This window comes from Zeugodacus cucurbitae, chromosome 2 (genome assembly GCF_028554725.1).
Source record: "Zeugodacus cucurbitae isolate PBARC_wt_2022May chromosome 2, idZeuCucr1.2, whole genome shotgun sequence".
In the NCBI taxonomy this organism is placed as follows: domain Eukaryota; kingdom Metazoa; phylum Arthropoda; class Insecta; order Diptera; family Tephritidae; genus Zeugodacus; species Zeugodacus cucurbitae.
The window spans coordinates 57,119,862-57,145,423 of record NC_071667.1 but is presented as its reverse complement, the minus strand read 5'-3'; the positions used below and the strand labels follow the sequence as shown (position 1 = coordinate 57,145,423).

General features: G+C 35.5%; 4 protein-coding genes across 11 annotated transcripts in view; 2 read left to right on the top strand and 2 right to left on the bottom strand.

Moving 5' to 3' along the window:
• Positions 1–9,922, top strand: part of LOC105209531 (carboxylic ester hydrolase) — a 34,640-nt gene extending 24,718 nt beyond the window's left edge. For both annotated transcript variants that reach the window (XM_011179954.3, XM_011179952.3), the window contains 8 exons: positions 3,590–3,694; positions 6,364–6,500; positions 6,563–6,724; positions 6,852–7,041; positions 7,102–7,639; positions 7,699–7,868; positions 7,935–8,215; positions 9,653–9,922. In XM_011179954.3, the coding sequence (XP_011178256.2) occupies positions 3,590–3,694; positions 6,364–6,500; positions 6,563–6,724; positions 6,852–7,041; positions 7,102–7,639; positions 7,699–7,868; positions 7,935–8,215; positions 9,653–9,845 (1,776 nt within the window). In that variant the 3' untranslated portion in view covers positions 9,846–9,922. The remainder of the gene's footprint in view (positions 1–3,589; positions 3,695–6,363; positions 6,501–6,562; positions 6,725–6,851; positions 7,042–7,101; positions 7,640–7,698; positions 7,869–7,934; positions 8,216–9,652) is intronic.
• A 599-nt stretch (positions 9,923–10,521) lies between these two features.
• Positions 10,522–13,225, bottom strand: LOC105209532 (DNA-directed RNA polymerase III subunit RPC3). The gene is made up of 7 exons (XM_029038569.2): positions 12,481–13,225; positions 12,299–12,426; positions 11,727–12,219; positions 11,564–11,669; positions 11,147–11,496; positions 10,788–10,955; positions 10,522–10,708 (listed from the first exon to the last, which is right to left on the bottom strand). Exons 1-7 carry the CDS (start codon positions 12,625–12,627, stop codon positions 10,538–10,540), a joined length of 1,563 nt encoding a protein of 520 aa, XP_028894402.2. The 5' UTR covers positions 12,628–13,225; the 3' UTR covers positions 10,522–10,537.
• A 9-nt stretch (positions 13,226–13,234) lies between these two features.
• The window catches only part of LOC114803657 (succinate--hydroxymethylglutarate CoA-transferase-like), a 77,735-nt gene continuing 65,407 nt past the window's right edge, over positions 13,235–25,562 (top strand). For all 6 annotated transcript variants that reach the window (XR_008472838.1, XR_008472833.1, XR_008472841.1 and 3 more), the window contains exon 1: positions 13,235–13,286. The gene's annotated coding sequence lies outside the window, so the exon portion shown is untranslated. The remainder of the gene's footprint in view (positions 13,287–25,562) is intronic.
• LOC105209533 (fatty-acid amide hydrolase 2) overlaps positions 20,813–25,562 on the bottom strand; it is a 39,077-nt gene continuing 34,327 nt past the window's right edge. For both annotated transcript variants that reach the window (XM_011179959.3, XM_011179961.3), the window contains one exon: positions 20,813–23,152. In XM_011179959.3, the coding sequence (XP_011178261.1) occupies positions 21,752–23,152 (1,401 nt within the window). In that variant the 3' untranslated portion in view covers positions 20,813–21,751. The remainder of the gene's footprint in view (positions 23,153–25,562) is intronic.

The following is a 25,562-nucleotide window of genomic DNA, read 5'->3' as shown; positions in this document are numbered from 1 at the left end:
ACAATGCTGAAAGTTGAACTTGAAAATTTTTAATTTGTTAAAGAGGTGGAGAGGTATACAGCATAAAGGCGATAACAAGCGGTGTGTGTGACATGCAAGCGAAGAAGAATTGTGTGACATGCAATGTGAGTAAATTCGAGGATGGTTGAATGCATGTGTCTATGTATGTGTATATGTAAAACCAGTATTTTCGCCACTTATGAAATGAAGTTATAATGACAAAGCGCAGTATATGAAGTGCCTGAGATCAACGGTAACAGATGTAAGAAATATTTGTGAGATTTTATTGTAATTGAATGCAATGCGGCTGAAACGAGTTAATATTTTGTTTAGTTTGAACTTTAAGCGTACGCTTATTTTAGATAAAGTAATTAAACGTTGTAATCTAACCGGCAAGCAATTAATTCAGTTCAAGCGCAACAAAACACTATTGAGGTTGTCGTTAAGGTTTTGCGACATACATATAAGTGTTTATGGGTTTTAATTTGTATATATAGCACGTAGATACCGTTACATATTTATATATGTATATATTCACACTGTATGTACGTGTCATACCGCTTACTCCATTTATTGGTTACTCATACGCCATGCCTGCCTTTTTTCTATGTGAAATATGCATTATAATAAAAAAGCATCTTCGCAAAAGTACAGCTTATAAAAATAAAGAAATGAAGTGTTAATGTAACCACGATTATAACATTTTATCGAATGCGAATCTGATAATTGCTTTTAGATGTAATCCAATGGCACTCATTTAAATGAGATAATGTCAAGGTTAAGTTTGACCAAACCACTATGAATGAATGAAAATCACTGTTGCCGTAATTATATAGTTAAAGTTTCTACAGATGTACTTATATTAGCTTAAAATCAATCCTACAGTGAGACAAAAAACTGAAAATATACTAATTTATAGCTAGAAATTCCAAATAGACTGTAGAAAATTAGAATTGTGCTAACTCTAAAACAATTTTCTAATGTTTAGAGCTTTCTTTCAATTTAAATATTTATTTATTCAAACCTTTTGGTTCAATATGAATCTTAATACTTTATGAATGGAAACTAGGCTTTGTAGTTTGTACTAGTTTTGAAGTACTTCATCACCAATAGATTTGACTACAGCGTGAACATAGTTGAATAGGCATTTGTAACTAAAATAAACTTAGCTTACACTCTCTTATTGCTTTTTACTTTCATTAATTCTATGATTTATATTAACTGATCCATTATATAGAATCCAGAAGGTATATTTGCGTAGTATGTTAAAAAATAACGGGAATAGTAAAATTTAAAATTTCACGGGTCAAAATTTTAAATCAGATTTATATTAAACGTCTTCGCACGGGCTTAAACAAACATTTCAAAAGTTATAAGTTTTTACACACTCTCCCATACATATGTATGTATTTTGCCGTTTCTTACGTTGGTTCATTTTAAAAAAGTAAAATGAGGAAAATTCGAACCTGAGATTATATTTTATTTGCAATGAGCTGAAACTTGATTACGACCTCTAGTATTTGTTGTCCGTTGTCTTTCTCTCTTATTATGAAGGCGTTGGGAACGCTCAGAATTCGACGCCCTGGTGTGAGCTTGTATATTTCTAATATTTTGTTCTTCAAGCCGCTGCACACGCTCCGTACTTGACTAGTAGCGCGTACTTGGAAGGATTTGAAATTTTGTTCAGCAAGCAGCTCGAGCACTCGTTACTCGACTCTCTGGCACGCGATTGCGATGCGAAGAGAATGACTTGCAGGACGATTTTCAGTTTCGGATTAAGATTCTCCATCACGGAGTCTTTTTGATAGCCACACCTGAGAACTATTTCCAGAATGTTGAGATTCCAGCAGTAACTATAGCCTATGTTAATCGGCGTGAATGTAGCTTTCCAATGGCGAAGGGATTTTTGAAATCGACGCAGTAGTTTTCGAGTTTATTCAATACAAACATACATATAAATCTTTCCTCTTTATAATAGTAGTATAGTATAGATACCCCTGAAGTACGGTAAAATGTCCAGCTGTATTCATTACTTACTTTGTCTATAGCAGCCGCTAAGATTAGACGTGTTTTATGAGCTTGGCGATTTTCGTTAGTTAAAAGCTCACACTTCATTGCTTGCTCGTGAGTTCTTGGCCAAAAACAATACTGTAACGGTGCCCCAGCACCATATTCGCTAGACATGACTCCGTGTGACCTTTTCTAATTTCCAAAAATAGAGAGAACCTTAAACCGTCGTTCTACAAGTATGCGAGAAATCGCTAAAAGAGCCATGGCTATTCCAAAAATTGAGTTTGAGAAGTGTTTCGAGGAATGAAAGATGAGTTGGTATAAGTGCAAAATATCGAATGGAGACTATTTTATAGGCGACAACATTAATGTAGACGAATTAATAATTTTTTTAGGAAACGAAATTTCCCGTTATTTTTTGAACACGCCTCGTATATTGGTTAGGTTAGTCTGGTTGGCCAAAGCCGTACATAAACCAGAGACCATAGTCTTTTGTAATACCAGATGGAGTGACGTCACGTAGTTAATGAGGAATAGTCATCGTTTACGATGACTGCGCTTGTCGCGAATTTTAGTAGATTCTAAGGATTTACTTACGATACCTCTTCCAGATTCTCGTACTGTGGGGTAAATGTTGGAGCCGTTGCCTTGACAATGCAGGACAAGCGCACAAGAGATGCTTCATTGATTCTCTTATACCTTGTTCTTGACATTTTCTGCAGTAATGTCGATCCGTCAGCCGCATCTTAAAGTCCTGTGCCGCCACCAGACAGTTTCATCTATTGAGCGACAGTAGGTCGTATATCATCAGATATAGAATTGTACATCCAAATACGATTTCTACAAGCTGATCTCCTCGTGCTGATCATATAAAACAATTTTCAAAACTTGCTCCAACGAACCAAATTAACCTAGGAAATAAAATTAAATAGGATAGGATTTATAATAGAGGCCTGCCATGCAACCACTTGATCTAATAGTCGATCCTTCCCTCTCATTAAACTCAGAATATTAAGGTGATATATTTACCAGAAGCTCGCTTAACTGACAGTTCATCATCGATCAAATTTTCATTTTGACCATGTAACTTCTCTATCAGCAGTAGTCAGTGTTACTCGTTACTAGTAGTCTCAAATTGTTGTATCCTCCCAGAAAAATGTACGCTGAAGAGGTCCGGACACTTGGTTTTTTATTCCTATTTCCAACTCTTCATTGTATCCAATTTTGGCTTGGCTACCACCTGTTATTTAACCCCAGATTGTTAAACATCGAGTCTCCCTCCTTTTGATCAATGATTATGTCCTTTTGATCAAGGATCATTCTGAAATTGCTGTCGAAGTATTCTTTTATCACAATAAACTTTATTCAGATAATAGACTAGAACCGGGTGATCGACATGTAAAAAATCTGAGACAAAGTTAAACACGAATTTCCGACATAATACTTAATACATGTTTGGAATCCATCGCTTTTTTCAAAATTTAAAAAATAAAAAAAATATCTTATTATTTTCTTTCTAAATAAGATGCCTACAAATCAATAAAATAACATTATAACCACAATTGTTTCTTAATTGCAGGAGTCAACCGCATGGAAGACATTAACATCACATCCCAATTCGCTGGTGCAACTCTTTCCGTCACGTGCGATGCGCGTCGTGCAAGAGGTGGTCCGTTCGTTGCGTGTAAGTATGAGGGAACTAAAATTGAAATAAAGAAAAAGAGATGGGGAAATCTTCAAATTGTATTTGTGTGAAAATGAAAATTCGCAATAAATGCTTACAAATCAACCGCAACCGAATGCAAGCGACAAATTGGAAAACCTGTTGGAGCCATTAGGGCATTCTAACCGCAACAGTGACCTTCGCCACAGCGTAATGATGGCAAAAAAGTGGACGCAGCACCGAATGAATTGTGAGAAATTTGCAGCCAACAAATTTTTCTGCTAAATTATAGCTGCATTGTATGTGCGAGTGTGTGACTATATTTACAAGTGCTTCAGCCAAAGGCAGCAAGTCACTCAAGCCGCAAGCTATAGCTACTTGACACAGTTGTCGTTTCTGAACGCTCACAAATCGACAGTGAGGTGTGACGGTAGTTAAAATTGACATTTTGAGCATAGGAAATTGAAATTGAGGCGCAACTTCAAGATAATTGCTTCTGCAATTCTTGTTCGCAATGCGAGTCAAGCCTTTTAAGCACTAAGAGGTTGGCGCTAGTGGGCGGGCAAAATCTGTGTTGCAACCTCGTGCTGCTTTTGGCTGTCTATTGTGACGTTGATTGATTAATTTTTTAGAACTATAGAAACACCTTGAAGATTTCAAGTTAGTGCTGATTTTGAAATATTAATCAGTAAGTGAGTAATTAGGAAATTTTCGAAAAAAACTAAAAGAATCGAATGTCAACTATAAGAATCGATTGTGTTTATTCCCATAAACCAATAAGTTCAGAGTTCTGAAAAAGGAAGGAAGCTTAAAATCGAGCCACCTAGTTGGGCTTCCGATAATAAATATAGACAAAACGTGAGTTTAAAAAAGATATGTATCAAAGGCACCACTTTAGACTAAACCCAAAGTCAATACGTCTTTTCTTGTCTGATACGACAACATCCCATAGCTTTATATACGACAGCCCACACCGAACAAGATGAGTCAAAAACGCATGCTCGCTTGGTGTGGGTTAGAGTAAAATAGGCTTTTGTGTCTTATTAGTCAAAGCTGTTTTTGACTAATCCGGTGTGAGTTGAACCTTACAGGGTACCAGCAACAGCAACCACGTTTGTATGTCCACACCAAATCCTGATGTCAGTCTTGTAGGCTGATCGGACAATCAATAAATCTTAAACGTCTAAACTACTGGGTCATTGCTAAGGCAATTTGTAAACATTGTCGAAAAAATGAAATCTTCAACACCTAAACTGAACTCAAAGTCAAATAGCAAGTTTTGTCAATGTCAATTTCTAATTATTCCGTAATTGCTAACAAATCTTGATCAGGAACCGGAACGGATCCAGCCAAGGGCTGAGGCATTCCTCAAAATTAATATGAGTGTCTTATATGTCTCTAAAAAAATTAGAATATTTCTCCAAAATTTTTTTTTGATTCACCTGTCACCATGAGCTCAGAACTGACATCCAACTATGGCAGCAATCTCGGTCAACAAATTTAGTTACAATCTACGGCTCGTAAGAACAAACAAGGGAAAACCACACATTCATTTTCGAATGTGATTTAAAGCGACTAGATTCTTTTGAGCTCATTGACACCGTTTGCCAAAAATGCTGTTCAAGTAGCAAGTTTAAAATGTCGTTCTAACCACAAGCGCTAGATTTGCAGCTGTTGTCTTGCGCATATTTTTGGCAATTTGTTACCTTGTGCTGAATATATCAAGAATTTTTAATTTGTGTATACAGTCCCGTCGAAAAGTCTAGCAGCGGAATTTAAAAATCTACCACATAAAATATTTCAAAAATGCTGATAAACTAAAATTGAGCTTCATTTAAAGAGCATGGACAATCGATATTTATAATCATTTCACATATTTGAAGTCCTAAACAGCGGAATAAAATAGAGATAAACCTCTCCTAACGGACACCTTCCTTGAGCGGACATTTTTCATGCATCAAATTAAATTTTTAGAACAAATTACCCTCTCTTAGGTGCACACCTCTCTTAGGCAGTCAAAAATCGATCGACGGTGAGTGTCCGTAAAAGAGAAGTTTCACTGTACTCTAGAAACATTCTACACTTCCTTCAGAATATTTCAAAGAAAGAAGTCTTCTGCATAATAGAGGTGGTGCTTAATAATTACACCCAAAAATTTATAAGTGTCGTTCTAAATTGTCAGATGTGTTGAAAATTTTCCCTAAGACTGTAAGTAATATTCTAACTGCCGAAAATTTGTTGTTGGCCTTCAAGTTTTACATTTATTCTTTAATATTTACATACTTAAGTCGGACAAGGTAGTAAGACTTGTATGGCAATTACGTTTACTAGTTAAACGATTGGTAGAACTTTAGCATTGAGTGGGCTGTGATTTGCGGTTTGGTAACGGGGCGCCAACTTTGTATGTCGAATTGATGGTCAAATCGAATTTCACTAAAGCAGAAGTGAACCGTATTTTATCCGTCCAAATATCAGCGTTCTAACTTTGTTAGGGTGTGGTCTTGGAATCCGTTATATCAATAACACTTTATACATGAGTCTATGCCAGTTGTCGATCAAAAACAACATTATTGTCGAGTTTGAATTGTTAATCCTATCGAGAGTGGTCGAAACTTGACCATACTAAAAGGGTTTCTAAGAGTTCAGACCATCAACTATATTATATACATCTTTGTATACAACTATTTCAGAAGGACACAAATGTTGTAATCCAGACCTCGCTGGGTAAAATTCGAGGACGCTTTCAGAAGTACAGATCTGGCGAACGCGGCGGCTACTACAGTTTCAAGGGCATACGCTATGGCGAGGCACCCACAGGCGCTAGAAGGTAAAGTTACTGCATTGAGATTACCAAGAATCTGTTGAAATAGAAGTTATATTGCATTTCAGATTCCGCGCAGCTGAGCCTGAAAAGCCTTGGTTTGGAGTACGTGATGCATCACGTGAGGGCAACAGTTGTCCGCACAAGAATATGATACTGGACACGTTCAAAGGCAACGAAGATTGTCTGTTTCTGAATGTGTTTACCACACGTCTACCACGAGAGGATGAGTGAGTGGTTCAACTGAGATTTTAGTAACAAAACGTTGATACAAATGAATTATTTATATATTTGCATATATTATATATTTCTATAATTACTTTTCCACCTTCTGAACTCTACCAACTTGCACTACAGTGAACAACCACGGCCTGTTATGGTCTGGCTGCATGGCGGCGGCTACTCCTTCGGCTCTGGCAACACTTTCCTTTATGGTCCAGACTATTTGGTTGCAGAGGATGTGGTTTTGGTCACACTCAACTATCGCTTAGGTCCACTCGGCTTCTTGACTGCAGGTCCAGATGCGCCAGGCAATCAGGGCTTGAAGGTAAGCAAAGCAAATAAATTCTTTTACGAAAAAAACTAAGCAGACTTCCTTCTGCCTTAGGACCAAATACTTGCCTTGAAGTGGGTACGCGAACACATTGCCGCTTTCGGCGGTGATCCAAAGCAAGTGACAATTTTCGGTGAATCTGCTGGTGCCTCTTCCGTGCAAATGCTGCTCCTCTCACCACTCGCCGAAGGTCTATTCCACCGTGCGATCTCACAAAGTGGTTCAGCGTTGAATCCCTGGTCCATGGCCGATAGCTCGTCAGAACGCGCTTTCCGTTTAGCCGCCAATCTGGGTTATGTGGGTGCCAATGACACGGAAGAGATATTGGAATTTCTGCGACGCGTGCCCGCTATGAAGCTAGTTGAGGCAGCGCCGACAACGCTTACAGTTGAGGACTCGCGCAACAATATCGGCTTGCCATTTGTGCCGGTGGTCGAGGGTTATTGGAATACGGAGGAGGGAAGAGAAGTATACTATGAGGATCCATTCATGACACAGCATCCCAACGAAATGTATGAACAACACAAGTTCCACAGCAATGTGCCGTACATGACGGGCTATAATACACACGAAGCCATGCTCTTCATACGAAGTGAGAAAAAACAACAACAAAAAATATTCTCAGTTATAATTATCGCTCTTTTTCAACAGGACTACGTAAGAATCCAAAATTACTGGAGATCATCGAAAATGACTTTTCGCGCATGGTGCCACGTGACCTGAATGTTACAGACGGACGTGAGCGCGTAACGCGCGACATACGTCAATTCTACTTGGGTAACAAGCAAGTGGGCATTGAATCCGTGGACGAAATGATTGCTGTGCGTATCTCAAATCTGCCATTAACCTAACTTTTGGTTAATTACTAATATTATTTAAATTTGCAGCTCTTAACGGATCTGATGTTCCTGCAGGGCATACGCAAGACCGCGCGCAACCACGCCAGATACGGCAGCGCGCCTGTTTATATGTATCGTTTCTCGTACGATGGCGCGTTGGGCCTGTACAAGCGCATGTTGGGCCTTACGCGTCCCGGTGTGTGTCATGGCGATGAAATGGGTTACTTATTCAAGTTCGGCTTCTTCAACTTGAGCTTGGATCCCCGCTCGACCGAAGTGCTTGTAAAGAACCGCATGGTGCGCATGTGGACCAATTTCGCTAAATATGGGTGAGTGTTTTGGAATGAAATATTTTATATTTCGGTTTTACTTGCAAAGTTGAACATATAGTATTATAGTTTTGTTCACATAACGGTTCTTCATAGGTCAAAAAACTAAATGAGTTAAATATTTTTGTCCGTCCGTGCAATCAATAACTTTAGTAAAAATGAAAATTTTGGACGAAACTTGGTACACATGTTACTTGGAACCGTGAGAGGGTTGCTTTTGAAAATGGAAATCGGACCATTGCCAAGCCCACAAAATGGCGAAACCCGAAAACCTATAAAGTATCATAACTAAGACATAAATAAAGATATAAAAGTAATATTTGAATGTAATTTGTTTGCGAAAATGGGCGGGCCCCGCCTCTAAATAAGTTTTTTCTGAATATCTCGCAAACCAATAAAGCCATATAAACCAAACTTTATGCAGTCACTTCCCCTATATGGGGTACACACCATAAAAATTGGTGTAATTTGATAATAACCACGCCCACCTCCCATACAAAGGTTACGTTGAAAATGACTAAAAGTGGGTTAACTCACTAACGAGAAACGTCAGAAACACCAAATTTTACAGAAGAAATAGCAGAATGAAGCTGCACACAGATTTTTTACAAAATGAAAAATGGGCGTGGCATCTCACACTTATGGGTCAAAAACCATATCTCAGGAACTACTCTACCGATTTCAATGAAATACGGTTTATAATACTTTTTTGACACCCTGATGACACATGTGAAAAATGGATGAAATCGGTTCATAACCACGACAACTTCCCATATAACTCAATTTTGAATTCCATCTGATTCCTTCACTTTATAATGTATACAAAGGAACCAATGAAGATAGTGGAATAAAACTTTACACAAATAGTGCATATCATCTCTGGCTTCAATTGTGAAAAGATTGTCGAAAACGGACTATAACTTTTCAAGGCCCCAAATATCGAACATGTCGAACTCAGCGCATAAGGGTAAATTTTAACTGAAAATATGGGTAAATCTCTCAGATAATATAATTTAATTCAGAGGAAATTGTTTTCTTTTAATAGTCTGTCTCTGTACCCAAAAACAATTTAAATCGGGTTGAAACTTCCCCAGCTCCCATATACCTAAATATAGGTTTTTCAGAAATACGGTGGACTTTAGTCCGAATATATCGATTAATATGCGAAATATCTTACGTGAGCGTATAGTCTGGGGTATAAAGGTCTGGGATATATATATATATATATATAGGTGGTGAAAATGAATGAAATCGGTTTAGGACTTACCTTACCCCTCATATACTATATATGATGGTGATTTTCGTTGTTCTTGTGGGTCAAATGTTGTGTTATCTTCATAAAACTGCATCAATAAATTGCGAGAGTATAAAATGTACGGTTGCACGCTAACTTAGCCTTTCCTTACTTGTTTTTATAATATTTATTTCTCAACTCAGCAACCCAACGCCACAAAATGTGGATGACACATTGTTGACCACAAACTGGACGCCCATAAATCCACAGACTGTGATGGAAGACATCAATTACTTGGACATTTCGGTTAATCTGAAGATGCGTAGTAATCCGGAGTCAGAGCGACAACAATTCTGGGATTATATGTATGAACACTTTAACGGTGCTGCCATGTAGTCACATAAAATTCATGTTATTATTTATAAATAACGGTGCACCGCTTTCTTTTCAACATATTTCGTTCATAATGCCATAAACTAATATAAACTGTGACGTATTATAACAAAAGCAGCATAGCATACATACATACATACAAAAGTTATAGAACACCGATGTGTTTGAAATTTTCAGTAATTATCTGCGCAAATTGTGAAAAAAATATAAATTTTTTTAATATTTTTTGTTGTTAACAACTATTAAACACTACATCAAATTTCAACACATCACTTTCGTCACCAATATCCATGATCTAACTAAAATAGTTCATTCATTTGCATCGTAAAAGCATTAATTTAATTTACTATTAGTTTATAATTAGCATTACTATTTGTAGTTTAGCATTTAAGTAACAATTCACAGCATTTCGTGCGACCAGTGCATTTACAATATTTATGTTTGTACACCTACACACATATTGACACACACACATTAAAGTTTCTTTGTAGTTTACTGTTATTTTCCTTCATTTGTATATAGTCAAATTTCTTGAGATGTTGCAGTGCATTAAGTTATCGCGTTAAACTTTAAGTCCAAATTTTTTTACAAATCAAATAACAAACATATTTTTTATAAAGTCAAATAAAATTAAATATAAATTTAAAAAAATTTAAATTAAAAAAAAAAAAATTAAAAATCTTTTACTTAAGAGTTTATTTCTTGTCTTTATTTGTAAGTGAAGTGGGCGCTTTCGTGTGAAACAAATACATTTGCAGTAAAAATATGCTACTATCTAATGTTATTTCGGCTTTCGAGAGCGTCTTGAGACGTGATTTCACCTTTTCCAGTATTTCTCGCTCAGGTGGCGTTAAGGTTTCGAGTATCTGCGTTATAAAATTGAAGAAAATTTTTATTAATGACATATCTTTTTGCTGCTAATATTTATTATATAACAGTATATACTTCGTCTATGTATTCGGCCGATTCACCACGTTCCTTCATTGTTGCAACAATGCTATCCAACTTTTGTGATTTCTCAATTAAGCGTTTATGCTCCGACTTTTCGAAATTGGAGCGCTCAATTGTGTTATACAAAGCTTTATAGCAGACATTTAATATCATGCGTACGCTCTGAAAAAAAAAGAAACCAAAAAAAAATTATTTAGTTTATAAGGTTAGGTTAGGTTATAACGGAAAAATATAAAACAGTTTCTATAAAAATTAAAAAAAAAATTTGAGCTTCTCCAACATTTCTTCAATTTGAGGTGCACATTTATAAAGTCTAAAACTCAACAAAGTACTAAATTGAAACCAACAATTACCTGTCTAGGTTTGAAGTGAAACAAGAAGAAAGCTTTAGCCGGTCCCGTGCCACCACCACCCGCTTTTCTTATCGTTTTTATTTGTATAAATTGATCTTGAAATAGGTAGTACGATAGCAATTTTGCCTCACGCGCTGGTATCATTGCCTCCTTTTGCAATTCTTCTTGTTCGATGAATTTCTTCATGTAAATAATGCGAAATATACGCGACGCCTTGGAACCATAATGTTCGGTTATTACGCGACCAAACCAAGTTAACGTTAACTCCTCAAAAGCGCGATTTAAATCTACAACATATTGACCAGCGCCCATATCGCCGACCTTGCGTATGAAGCCCAACGGATCATCAGCTGTTCAAAACATATATAGAATAATAAGCTTTATATAATAAATAATAATATAATTAACACTACAAACCTAACAGCGTAACGTATTGATCCAGATGTTTAATCAAATCCAGATTGTTGGATTTCTTTTCAATCAATTGCTTGATTTCGGCTAGCGTGAATGGATTGGAGTATTCCTGCAACACAAATATAATTAAATATCATTTTATTAAATAACAATATTTCATAGTCACCTTTTGCCAGGGATCTGTGCGTTCATACATTTGCTTCAATATATATTTAAAACATTCACCAGTGCTGGCACCAAGTTTTTTCTCAATCGCACCAATCATAACTGCATCCCGAAAATCTTGATGGAAACGACTGAAATTTAAGTGCCAGAAAATGCCTGCATCTGCAGCTTTCTCCACATTTTCTTTACCCGCCTGCACTTGCGCTATGAAATGTAGATTTATATCTGGTGGCACAAAGTACTGATATGCGTCAATTTGAAATTTAGGAATCGTGTCCTCTTCGCCCGTTTGTAGTTGTGGTAGACGTATTAAATAATTATCGCTAACCATTGTCAAGAAATTGTCACGATAACTTTCGACTTTTTCCTTGACTTCTGAGTTTGCAATGCATTTAAGCAAGACATTGGTAGCAGTTTGCGGACCACCATGCAGCAGCTCCTCCGCAATGGCGGCGCCAACGGCACCATACTTTGTATGAATCAATTGCACATAACTGTGTGGAAAATAGAATTTTATTTTATATTAAGGAAATTTATTTATTAAGTAAATAAAGGGAAATGTTCTTCACTAACCCTGGATAACGTAGTATGTAAAAAATTTCTTCACGTTTCAGCGAATACTCCGCCAAAAAGGGATTTGTCTCACACGGTATAAACGTAACTAGCTGATATTTAATCAGCACTGCCAATGCAAGCGACACCTAAATAATAATATTAATATACATTTATTGTTTTCTATAACTACATTTCATTACCTCTTTGCGTGATAGGTTTGTTGTTTTTATAATAGCCGGCAATGTGCGCGAAACCGCACAAAATAAACAATCTGCTACGATTTGCACTGTCTCGCCGAATACTTGCTTCACCACCACGGAACAGAGATTAGCATATTCTATAGACATTTCGGCGGTAGTTGTGTATTATTTTCACATTTAATACATAAATTAATTATTTATTTTCTTCAAAATTATTGTTTATTTCCAACAGAAAGCGTGCTACAAATATTTCACGCTTTGTCAGCTGTTTAATCAATTGTTGGGTGTTGCCACATTGGTGCTATTGATGTTGAAAATAAATAACTTTAACTTTAAACAATTTACGGTATTAGATGTATGTACCTATAATGTAATATGTTTTAAAAAGTAAAAAGCTATCTAAATTTTAAAATATTTTTACAATAGATAAGCACAGAATAGCTAACTTGCGATAACTTTTAACTTCACTGAGTATCGCAAATATCGTGATTAAGTGTATCGTACGCTCTCAATATTAACAATAATTTTTCGCACAGGGTCATTACAATATCGTAAAACATGACAGGTGGAATAGAAAATTGCGCCCTTTTGTAATAAAAAAAAAGAAATTGACAGAACGGAAAGAAATTATTTTCACATTTTCAAGAAAGATTGCTGTTCGTGTAAAAAATAGAAAATTTAAAGAAATTTCGCTGTTCTTGTGTAAAATGTATATATTAAGAGAATTTGCAAACCAATGGAGGGTTTTATTTTGATCAAAGCGATGAGAATTTGCAAGAAGTGGCGGACCCCTGGTTTCTCACTGGGTAAGTGCTACAGATAATGATTATTGTATTTTATAACTTCATTACCAATAAATATGTACAAGTAAATTGTTACAAAAGTCAAACTATGTAGTTGTAGGTATGTACAATTCCTAGGAATTTTGCTAACAACACATACATATGTATGTATATATGTACATGCATATAAGTATTAAGGACCATGAATTTACTTTAGGACTATTTGTTGAAGGTATTTATAGAATATGTATGCTTCCGGGAAGGTTAATATGTATGTTAGATTTAAACTGTGTTTAAAGTATCTTCAATTGGATAAACAATTTTTGTTAGACTGTTTTCCAGATTAGAAATGTACTTAAAGGTTTGAATTTTCATGTTAGAGGATTACCGCTTTTAACTGATATTTTTCTATATATCTTTTGCAGCCAGGATAAATATATTTACAAAATCCACGGACAGGGCTTCAGAAAAGCAATATTAAAAAAATTAAAGTATTCGCTTTAGGATAGTAATTTTAGTAGCAGCAAAAAGTAGAATTAAATAGAATAATTAATTCAAAATCGAATTGAGTAAATACGGAACATGCTTCTCTGATTTTTGTAAATTTTCCATCAAAAAGTTTGTGGTTTTAGATTAGTTAGTTGAAAAGATTCTGGTTTTCTGTTGTAAGTTTAGCAGAAAACATTTTCAAAAAGTCATGCAAAGTGGCTGTTAGGGTCATGTAGTCAGTCAGCTTTTGCTTTAATAACTTCAGCATATGTTCGTACATATTTACATACATATGTATATACATGTACCAGCATTAATTATCATATTAAAAACCACAATTAAGAACAAATAAGAATTATTATTACCTACTTAATCATTAAACGAGTCATTTGTAACAATTATCAATTAACAAATACAACTGGACGCATAAATTGTAAACTTTTAAGTCAATGAACAATTAAATTTATAAATTAATCACACATTAGATACATAAATAAATATATACATACATATTTACGAATTAATATGTATCTACACATGTGCTCCAGTTAAAATTGTTTTGGAGCTCAGGCATGTTTGATATCCATGCATTTAAAGAACCAATGTTGCAAAAGCATATCTGACCACGTGGCCAAGATATGCCACGCTGTAGCAAAACAGAATTAATCAATTATGTACATACAAAGTACGTTAATTGTTTCATAGCAATTGAAATGAGATTATTACATATTTTCTAGCAATTAAACTTCAATTATAACTAGTAATCTACAATTAAAACTAACACAAATCTTTGAAACACGTGTACGCGTCCTACGGGGTTAAAGTCACCATGAATTATTTTCGGTTGACTCAACACGGTATTAGACACATTTTTTATATTTAATATATCTGCGAGATCACGGTGTGTAAATATTGATTTATTGATTTACCACCTCAAATGCGCAGAATAAGAATTACTTTAATTACACTCGTTATTGAAAGCAAAAATTTTAATCAATCCTATGCTTATACATACAAACATACATATGAATATATATGTATAGACATGCAAGAATTCAGATAAGTATAGTAATAAATGACTGCCTCGCTCTAAAAGTAGCGACTTCTAAAAATGCTTTAGCCTCGTTTGATTGCCGAAAATGAAGTGAAAGATAGTTTCTACGGTTGGCAACTGCTAACCGCTGGTCACTTACGATGTTGCGCTGAAATATTTATAAAACGAAAGGCATGAAGCACACCCGAATAGAGATTGTGCGCACTGAATGCCAGCCTTTCCAGTGGCAGTACCACATAGAGCGCGTTTCTTTACCGAAAACCCGCTTGAGCGCGCTTGTGGGTGAAGGCTGCCGAGAGTACACGGTCGTGATTGTAAAAAATTCCACTTCCAGTGTAGAGAGTAGATAGAGCGCAGCCGAGCTAGCGATGCTTCCATCAATGGAGATTAGGTTTTCAATGCTCAGCGTTTACGAAAAATTTTACGCTTAGGTAGCTAGCTTTTTATTTGGCTACTGCTAAACGCTCAGCAACGCCGAAGATGTTTTGTAAAATATTGTATACATTTTGTCTACCAACAGCAGGTATTAATTATGGTCTCCACTTACCTGTTAAGAATTTGGAAATCAGCTTACTGGTTTTTTTGAACGTTTGTGGTATGGGGAAAATGAAATGCTTGTTGGCTTGGAATTGCATATGAAGAAATTACCACAGATGTATGTACATATTGACTGTTGTTTAGATGCACTATCTATGTGTTGTTGTAGTAGTTTGAAGTAAAATTCTCAAAACGTGGCTGAAAGAAAAACATTCTTCATAACAAATACTTTAATGTGTATGTAGTTATATATCTGACTGACTTCTTCGAATTCTAGGTAAGCCATGAACGCACATACATACTTACGAACGGTATCTAACCATTTACTCGTAGAAATGTTTTATTGCAATCGCACATTTCGAAGCCGCTGTCAAGGTGGCATATAAAAGGTCATGTCTTTAAAAGTCAGATAAAAACGTTCATTTGTCCCCAAAATATAACAAATGTGTATTTTATTTAGTCAGCATAATCTAATAGCAACTATTTCATGTAGTAGAATGTTGTTAAGAGCGGGAAGTCTTGATGAAGGGGTTTATCTTACTTCAATATCGGGTTTAAATTGTTTAATTGTTATTATGTTTATACAGGGACGAATTGAGTAGAGTTGGGAAAATTTGAAAAACTACTAATTATGTCTAGAAATGGGAACATTTCTTCAAAACGGACCGTTCTCAGCCCAAGGTATTGGTGTTGGTCGAAGAATATGTATGTACATCGAGTCATATAGTGCTGTTTGAATAGTAACGATTTGAGTTTGATTTTAGCTACGTCTAAAGATTTCCCTATTCAGTTCCGCTATATCAAACTGATTAGGCGGGAAAGATTTCTTTACATTTTCAATAAGAGTTAACGTCGAATGATTTAGTAATGTTATTTCTTTTGAAAGTCTTGTTTACCTAAGCAGAGAGGATTGAGATTGGATTCACGTATTGATGATTGATGGCTCCAAATCGGAAATGTTAATGTTTGTAGTAGCAGGGTTCTTCCAATTACTACATATCTTAAGAGTCATGGGAAAAACAAAAGGCCAAATTATTATTTATAGATAGTGAAACATCAAATATCCCATTAGAAAAATTCAGTTCCTTCAAATTGAACAATTCTGGCGGCAAATTATGACGGTTTTTATACTCTCGCAACAAAAGTTGCTAAGAGAGTATTATAGTTTTGTCCACATAACGGTTGTTTGTAAGTCCTAAAACTAAACGAGTTAGATATAGTGTTATATATACCAAAGTGATCAGGGTGACGAGTAAAGTTCAAATCCGGATATCTGTCTGTCCGTCCGTCATTTTTTACAAAATGGAAAATGGGCGTGGCGCCGCCCACTTATGGGTCAAAAACCATATCTCAAGAACTACTTGACAGATTTCAATGAAATTCGGTATATAATATTTTCTTGACACCCTGATGACACTGGTGGAATATGGGCGAAATCGGTTCACAACTACGCCTACTTCCCATATAACTCAATTTTGAATCCTTCTGATTCGTTCACTTTATAATGTAACACAAGGAACCGCCAAATAAAACTTTACACAAATACTGTATTTGAGCTGTGACATCACTTGTGGGAAAATTGTCAAAATCGAACCATGACTTTTCAAGTCCCCTGATATAAAACATGAAGAACTCAGTGCCTAAGGGTAATTTTTCACCAAAAATATAGATAAATCTCTAAATAAATTACGAGAGTATAAAATGTTCGGTTGCACCCGAACTTAGCCTTTCCTTACTTGTTTAGAAGTGTATTTTTCAATAAGGGAATACTTTTTTCGGAGTTGGTTTTTTGATAGCTGTTACTTGATTTATACTTGATATGATTTGCGGTTTCATAATGAACGACTTACTCTGGAACAATGTTTATTGCTGACATATGTACGACCCCAATTGCTGCAAAAGGTTGTCTAAAATTGGGCCTCCCGACGGTCACTTGCTTGAAATCATTAAACAAATCATTATTCTATACCATTCTATAACAAATCTAAATTCTTGGCAATAATATTGAATTACCTCACAAAAAAACACAAACCACCATGTCAAATAAGTACCCGGAAATTCTCATTTTAAATGGATAAAAATATTGAACAAAGAGTTTGTGTGAAATATTGTGTTCCAAATGTAATTTCTTGTGCCAAAACGTTGGAAAAAACATTTGGTGATTCAACCATGTCGTAAATAGTTCAAAGAGGGGCATATAAAATCGCAACGCATACCAAAGGTTGACTTGTTCCTAATGACGCCGTAAATAAACTAAATGACACATAGCAATTGACAGAATAGTGGCTGACAGTTGTGACAACCTGGAAAAAACAATTTTGAAATATTCTCAACGGGAAAATGTAAAATGATAATTTTCGGGTACTTATTTGACTGAATATGTCTAAAAAAACACCCTTTATAAGATAGATTGTAGGACATTATTCTGCGAATTGTCGAAGTTTCTAGCTTGATATCATAAATATAAGCTATAGGTTAATAAATTCACCTAATATAACATATTAAAAATTTATAACTACATTATTAGATTTAATTTATTTTTTATTCAATTCCAAGTTAATGTTTATCTCGAAGTTCTCTGTATAGAAATCCATACAAATTTGAGCATCTTTCTGAAAAAAATATTGATTCCAGATAAGCTAGTCCAACCTCTTTATACAATTAATTTATTTTTACATTAGTTAAGTTCTTCATGAGCATACCTTCCCTTTTAAGTCGCCTTTGTTTGATTTGGATTACTTTGTTCTGTGCAGTTTTATGCCATAAATTTAATAGAATAGGGAAATGAGGCATACCAACCTTTCATAATTATATAATTTTCAAACATAATCGTTATATGTTACCGGATCATACCAGTACTGTAGCCTCAAATGGCAAAATGAAATGCCACTTTTTGGTTCATAACACTATACGGTAAAATCGGTTTTTCTTTTTTCTGGGTATTGATTCAACCAAATTGATTGATTGTGGGCGATTGAGTTAAAAGTAAAAAAAGTATGTTCGGTGTTTTTCGATGTTAGCTACCAAAATCGAAATATTCGACTTCCAATTTCGAAATTTAGCTGAATGGAAACCCCCATTAACAAGTAAGGAAGGGCTAAGTTCGGATGTAACCGAACATTTTATACTCTCGCAATTTATTTATTTAATTTTATTAATATCGCACACAATTTGACCCACATATTCGTCATATATGTATATGGTATAACGTCCATCGAAAGTTGGAAACCCTAATATTAGGTATATTAGGTTTTAACCCGATTTCACCCATTTTTGGCCCGGAGACATATTATTAGAAGAAAAGTTTCCCCTGAATTTCCTCAAAATATCTGAAAGACTTACATATATTTTCGGTAAAAAAGAGATTAGAAGGACTGATATATGGGGCCTTGAAAACTTATGGTCCGATTTCGCCGATTATTAGAATGGTGATGCCACACTATAAATTCAGTATTTATTCAAAGTTATTTTCCGATATCTTCACTAGTGCTTACTTAACATATTGTAAAGTAACGATTCAGATCGTCTTCAAAGTTCTGGTATATAAGAAGTAGGCGTGATTGTGCACCGATTTGGTCTATTTTCACAACATATCATTGGGATGCAAGGAAAATATTACAAATCGAATGTCATTGAAATTGGTCGATCGGAGATATGATTTTTGATCCCTAGTCAAAAGTTTTTAGTTTTCAACACAACCTTTGTATGGGAGGTGGGCATGGTTATAATCCGATTTCATCCATTTTTGGACTGTATATGGTAGTACCTAAAAGAAACGACTCCTGAGAGTTTCGTTGATATAATAGCTTTAGCTTAGTTCACGTGATATGTACAAGAAACTTTTTAAGAGCGGACCACGCCCACTTTTCCAAAAAAATTACATCCAAATATGTCTCTTCATAGTGCGATCCTTCATACCAAATTTTTATCATAGCTTTATTTATGGCACTTTATGTGTTTTCAGTTTTCACCATTATGTGGGCGTGGTCCGATTTCGCCTATCTGCGTAAACAACGTTCCTGTCAAGTACCAAGTTTCATTAAGATATCTTAATTTTTACTCAAGTTACAGCTTGTAATTTTTTCCTGGAAGATTTATACTGAAATTAAATAAGTGCACATATCAAGAAAAGGGTCGTTTAACCACATTCACCACCAAATAAAACTTTTAAAAATTAGACCAGTATTTTTCGAAAAACAACGTTATTATTTTTTTCGTCATACATCGGAGCATTGGAACCCGCCCACAAAATGGTGAAAAACGAAAAACCTATAAAATGTCACAACTAAGCCATAAATAAAGTTATACATGTAAAATTTGGTATAAATGATCAAACGTACTTTTTTTTTGAGAAAGTAAGCGCGGTCCTAATAAGTTTTTTGTATATATCTCACAAACCAATGAAGCTATGTAAGCCAAACTTTCTGCAGTCATTTCCTTTACGTACCCCAGTACACACATCAGAAACACTAATTTTTACAGAAGAAATGGCAGAAGTAACCTGCACTAAGATTAAAAAAAATGGAAAATGGGCGTAGCGTCGCCCACTTATGGATCAAAAACCATATCTCAGAAAGTATTAAACCGATTTCAATGAAATTCGTTACATAAATTCCTTGACACTCTGATGACACGAAAGAAAAATGGGCGAAATAGGTTCACAACCACGACAACTTCCCATGTAACTCAATTTTGAACTCCGTCTTATTCCTTCATTTTATAATATATAACATTAGGAACCAATGAAGATAGCGGAATAAAACTTTACACAAATATTGTATTTGAGGTGTGGCATCCATTGTGGAAAAATTGTCGAGATCGGACTATAGCTTTTCAAGGTCCCTATAAAAATTCAATCTTTCAAAATCTAGAATTGCTAAACTATTGCGAACCACAGCCAACATATAAAACTTATTTCAAGTAATTAATTTGAATATCAACGGTAATTTTGCAAGGCTCGTAAATTCATCAGTTAAACGTATCGTAATCGGGCACTTACACTCGACATAAATACGTTGTCAAAGACATTAGAGGCAATTATGGGAATATTTATGAGTGTGTGTAAACATTTATTGTACAATAGGAACCTATTAAATTTGCTCGAATTTCAGTGACTTAATATATGTATCTACATACATATGTATGTATTTATGTGTATATGTATGTATGTAATGTAGTTGATATGAACGTTTTCACGCGCATTTTCGTGTTCGCGGAGGTCAACTTCTTTTTGCAAATACGCTTTGAAGCATTGCGAAAATTTACAGCAATTACACACAACATTCTTAGTATTAGTACTGAAATAAAGGAAATAGCAAACAACAACAACACTAAAAACACCATAAAACAAAAAGAAAAAACTGGAAACAAAACACAAATACGAAAATTTATAAATTTAATATACCACAACGCAAAATTTAATTTGTGTGGCCAAGCGCTTCTGGGTAATTAGATTGAAAAGATTGTGCAGTCTAGTATATTCGAAATTTTCGCTGATTGTTTATTCGAAATCCGTTGGTCGTACTAGTTATGCAATTACTCAGCACACATGCTTGCTTATAACTATGTACATATGTTTGTATGTATTATATGTATCTATACAATCTATAATTATTATGTTTTTTTTTTTGTTTTCAAGTACTCATATAACAATTATTTTATAATTTTTTTTTTTTTTACAATAGTCATAATGTATAAATGTGTATGATAATCATTTTTGGATTGTTGTTGGCTTAATTAATTAATTAAGACATATTTGTGCGGTACTTGTAAAATGTGCATTTTGAAGATAATAATAATATTAAAATGTGTTAGTGTGCGTGATGTATGACATTTTCTACAGCTATAGGCGTATATCCTAGTATTTACAAACGGTATACTTTAACTATAAATGTCATTTTTAAGGTCTAAATAGCAATACAATATTTTGCATATAACAATGTCATATAATGATAATTAATAATAAAATAATAACAAAACTGAAACCTAAATAAGGAAAACAAATCTCATTAAATGTATTTTTGAAATATACAAAAGTCTTGCTTATGAAAAAAATGTGTGTTTTTGTTTTTATATAAATACTCGTGATGACAATACAAATTGCTTTATAATTATTATACAAAAATGTGATGCACTCGATTTACAAGTTAATTTAAAACTACATAAAATTATAAAAATATCCTGGTTTTTTGTAAAACGTAACATCAGTCGCATTGCAAAGCTACGAAAATTGACATTCAAGAGCTTTACTAAACTCAGCGCATGCGTAGCACAAGTGAGGCACCATGTCACCAATCTTCCAGATATGTATGTCTGTACAGCCCGTTTTATATGCAAACCTATCCAGCACTAGCTACCTCGCTCTTTAACCATATGCGCGCTCATACGCTTAATTGCACACTTTCTTACTTTACACCCGCTTCGCCGAGTCCTCGGAGGGCGGTCGCACCCAACCACCATAGCGTCGCTCCATTTCACGCGCCACCGCCAAGCACAGGTGATCCTGTCCCGGATTCGCCACCACTTGTATGCCCATGGGCAGATTACGTCGATCCAAACCGATCATACAGTTGGTGACGGGCAAGCCCAGCGTATTGAATATCGCCATATACATGGGCTCCAACAGTTTGTGATAGATTTGATAATGCCGATGCGCTGTATTCGGAAAGGTTGGATAGAGAAAGACACCGTCGTTGCCGAGCAGCTCTTTGAATTCAGTCTTGAGCGCCTCAATGATGGTGGCCAAGTGCTTGTGGCGTGAATTCGGTATGATTTTCATGAAATTCTGCAAATGTCCGAATATCACCGACGGCAGTATGCTATCCGAACAGCCGAAGAAGTATTTTACAGTTTCGGTGCACACGGTTTTGGGACGTTCGCCTTCTTCGGTTTTGTAATAGATCGTTTCGATGTTCTTCATGGTCAACATGGCGGACAGTGAGATGTCGAGTGAGAGTTTCATTTTTCGTATATTCACACGTTTCGCATTGAAATCGGTGGCCACACGATTGATGGCGGCATGCAAATCGCGACTCAGCGGACGCATCATGCCCGATGGACCATCGTTATCCATGAAGAAGAAACGTATGCTCTGTGGGCTGAGTTCGCGTTCAAGTGTCAGCTTCGGTCCGGTGGGATCCAACATACATTTGAGTAATAACGGTAGATCCTTAGCGTAGCGTGTCATCGGCGCAATTGTGAAGAAATCACCCCATTTGGGGAAATCACTGGTCGGATGGTGACCCTTGAACGACACAGAGTATGGTGTTGGTTTGTGTCCCCAAATGCCGCTGAACATGGCGGGCAGACGCGATGAACCACCAATGTCGGAAGTGAGTCCCAAAAGCGAAGCACCGCTCGCTAGCAAAGCGGCCTCACCACCCGATGAGCCACCGGGCGTGCGCTTCAAATCGTAAGGGTTCTTCGTTTGTCCCGTCACATTGTTGTAGGTCTCCCACAGCAAGCACAGTTCCGGTGTGTTCGATACCAGCATTATAATGCCGCCACATCGTTTGATCTGCTCCACCACAGGCGCATCTGATTTGGCAATCTGTGGTGTTTTGAAAACGCGTCCCGCCTGATTAGTCAAACCCTTCACAGCGATGCTCTCTTTCACCGTTACCGGTATGCCCAACAAAGGAGTATTCTCCTCCATCTCCTCAATGGTGTTGATACCGGACGCGATGAGGCGATCGGTTTCACGCGCCTCCTCAAGCGCCTCTTCGAAGCGATCCTGCACAATCGCATTAATCAACGGATTCACCTGCTTACACCGCTCGATATACGCCTCGACCACCTCTTCGCTTTTGATCTGCGGAAGAGAAATAAACGAGCATGTAATTTATTGCCTTTATTTTTAGTACTCAAATGGATAGCTATACAAGTATTGCATCATTAAATTAATAAATGAGTTAAATTTAAAGCAACATCTGCGATCGCTCACAAAAAAATTGCAAAAGTAAAAAAGCAAGTATTTGTTCAATTGAAAGAAAGTATGAGATATTCGCAAGCTAACAAGATGTACGATCTGATCGGTACAATGAATGAGTAATGTGTCGCAGAGACTTTCATTCGACATGTACACATTAGGGTGTGCTTTATTTGCACGTGATGTATTTTCTTTATATTTATCTTACATATTTTTATACTCTAGCAACAAAGTTGCTGAGAGAGTATTACAATTTTGTTCACATAATGGTTGGTTGTAAGTCCTAAACTAAACAACTTAGATATAGGGTTAGGTATATATAAATGATCAGAATGACGAGTCTGTCTGTCTGTCCGTCCGTCCGTGCAAAGATAACTGTTTTCTTGGGACCGTGGGAGGGTTGCTATTGAAAATGGACGAAATCAGATCATTACCACGCCCACAAAATGGCGAAAACTAATAACTAAGCCATAAATAGAGATATACAAGTAATATTTGGATGTAATTTTTTAGGGAAGTGGGCGTGGCGCCGCCCCCTCCTATGGTTTTTGTACATTTCTCGTAAACTTTTGAAGCTATGTATATCGACCAAACTTTCTATGGTCGTTTTCATTAGCCATTTCCTTGTACAGTCTAAAAATAGAGGAAATCGGATTATAACCACGCCTACCTCCCATACAAATGTTAAATTGAAAATTGCTAAAAAATACTTTAGACAGTAAGGATGGTACAGAAGGGCTGCACTAAAATGTCTATGCAAATTTTTAAATGAGCGTGGCTCCCCCACTTATGGGTCAAAAACCATATCTCAAAAACTACTCGATCAATTCATCATCAATTTTATCAAGATTCGGTCCGTGACATTTCCTTAGCATCCCAATGTCATAGTTTTAAAATGGAAATCGGTTAATAATCACGCATACTTCCTTATACCACAGTTTTGAAGTCCATCTGATTCATCTATATCTTCTATAATCTATAAATTAATCTCCAGTGAAGATATCGGAACAAAACTTTGCACAATTATTACGTTTCTGGTGTGACATAACCCATCTCCGAAATCGGACTATAACATTTCAAAACACCAGATACCGAACATGAGGACCTCAGTGCCCTATGTTTTACAGAAAATATATTTAAATCTCTCAGATAGTCTAAATAAATTTAAAGGAGATCTGTTTTATCTACTAGTGTGCCTCTGTGCCAGAATTGAGCAAAATCTGGTAAATTCTTCCTGTAGCTCCCCATATACCTAATATAAGAATTTTCAAACTTACGATGTGAGTAGTGATTTATATCGAACAAATCGTAATTTTTAATTTAATTGAATTATTATTAATATTTTACAGCATTTTCATTAATAAACCTTTAATATTTGTCAAATATTTTCTTCATTAACATTTAAGTTCATTTTCCTATCATTTGTATTTCGTTTTCTGCTTGACACTTTCTCTTACTAATTGTATTAATTTCACATAGAAAATTTAGCACTAATTTAAAGGCAATTTAGCGCTAATTGACAATTAGTAAATTTCGTTATAATTAAGGACTTAAATTTCGATTTCCTTATTGAACAAAAACTTTAGCTTTCTTATTGAATCAATTTCACAGATGTGCGTAGAAAAGTTTCCACTAATTGAGTATCAATTATACTCTAAATGGCATTCAAATAAATTTTGTTGCAGTCAAGGCTATTTAAACTACTTAATTTTCTTAATTGACAATGAAATTATCTGTTCAGCACAGCACAATTCATGTTTCAAATATCAAAATATTTGGATTCAATTCTAACCTCTAAAAAAATCAGTATTTTTGGGAATTAAATGCAAAAAATATTAACAAATACATTAAATTATTAAATGAATATCTCGCACCCTAAAGACATATGTATAAGAATTTATTCACACAAGCCAAGCCTGCCTTTAATTGAATGGAATTCAGATATTGTCCCACCTCATTTGCGGCTGACTGGCATAAATTTGCATAATATCCAGTAAATGTCAGTGAAAACACACACACACACCCATTGTTTCAAATTGCCTTCTGCTATCACCTCTTGACACCTCACCTTCGCCCCTAAAGTCCCGACCATGCATGTGAACGGACTACATACTAATAGCGTCTGATCGTCAAGTAATCGCTAGCGCCGATTGAATTGCTCGTTTCTAGTGGCAAGCGGTTTATTTACGTGTGCGAAAAAAAAAACATTGCATTTAATTAGCTGTTGTTAATTTTAATAGATATGTTTCACACTCCATTTCATTGCGAATTATTATTCAAACTGACACTAACA

Excerpts from the sequence above, each read along its gene's own strand:
- LOC105209532 (XM_029038569.2), bottom strand. The coding sequence starts at position 12,627 with ATGTCTATAGAATATGCTAATCTCTGTTCCGTGGTGGTGAAGCAAGTA. Across the intron at positions 12,220-12,298 it reads TACATACTACGTTATCCAGG|TTATGTGCAATTGATTCATA; the intron begins GTTAGTGAAGAA and ends TTTTCCACACAG. Across the intron at positions 10,709-10,787 it reads CGGCCGAATACATAGACGAA|ATACTCGAAACCTTAACGCC; the intron begins GTATATACTGTT and ends TTTATAACGCAG.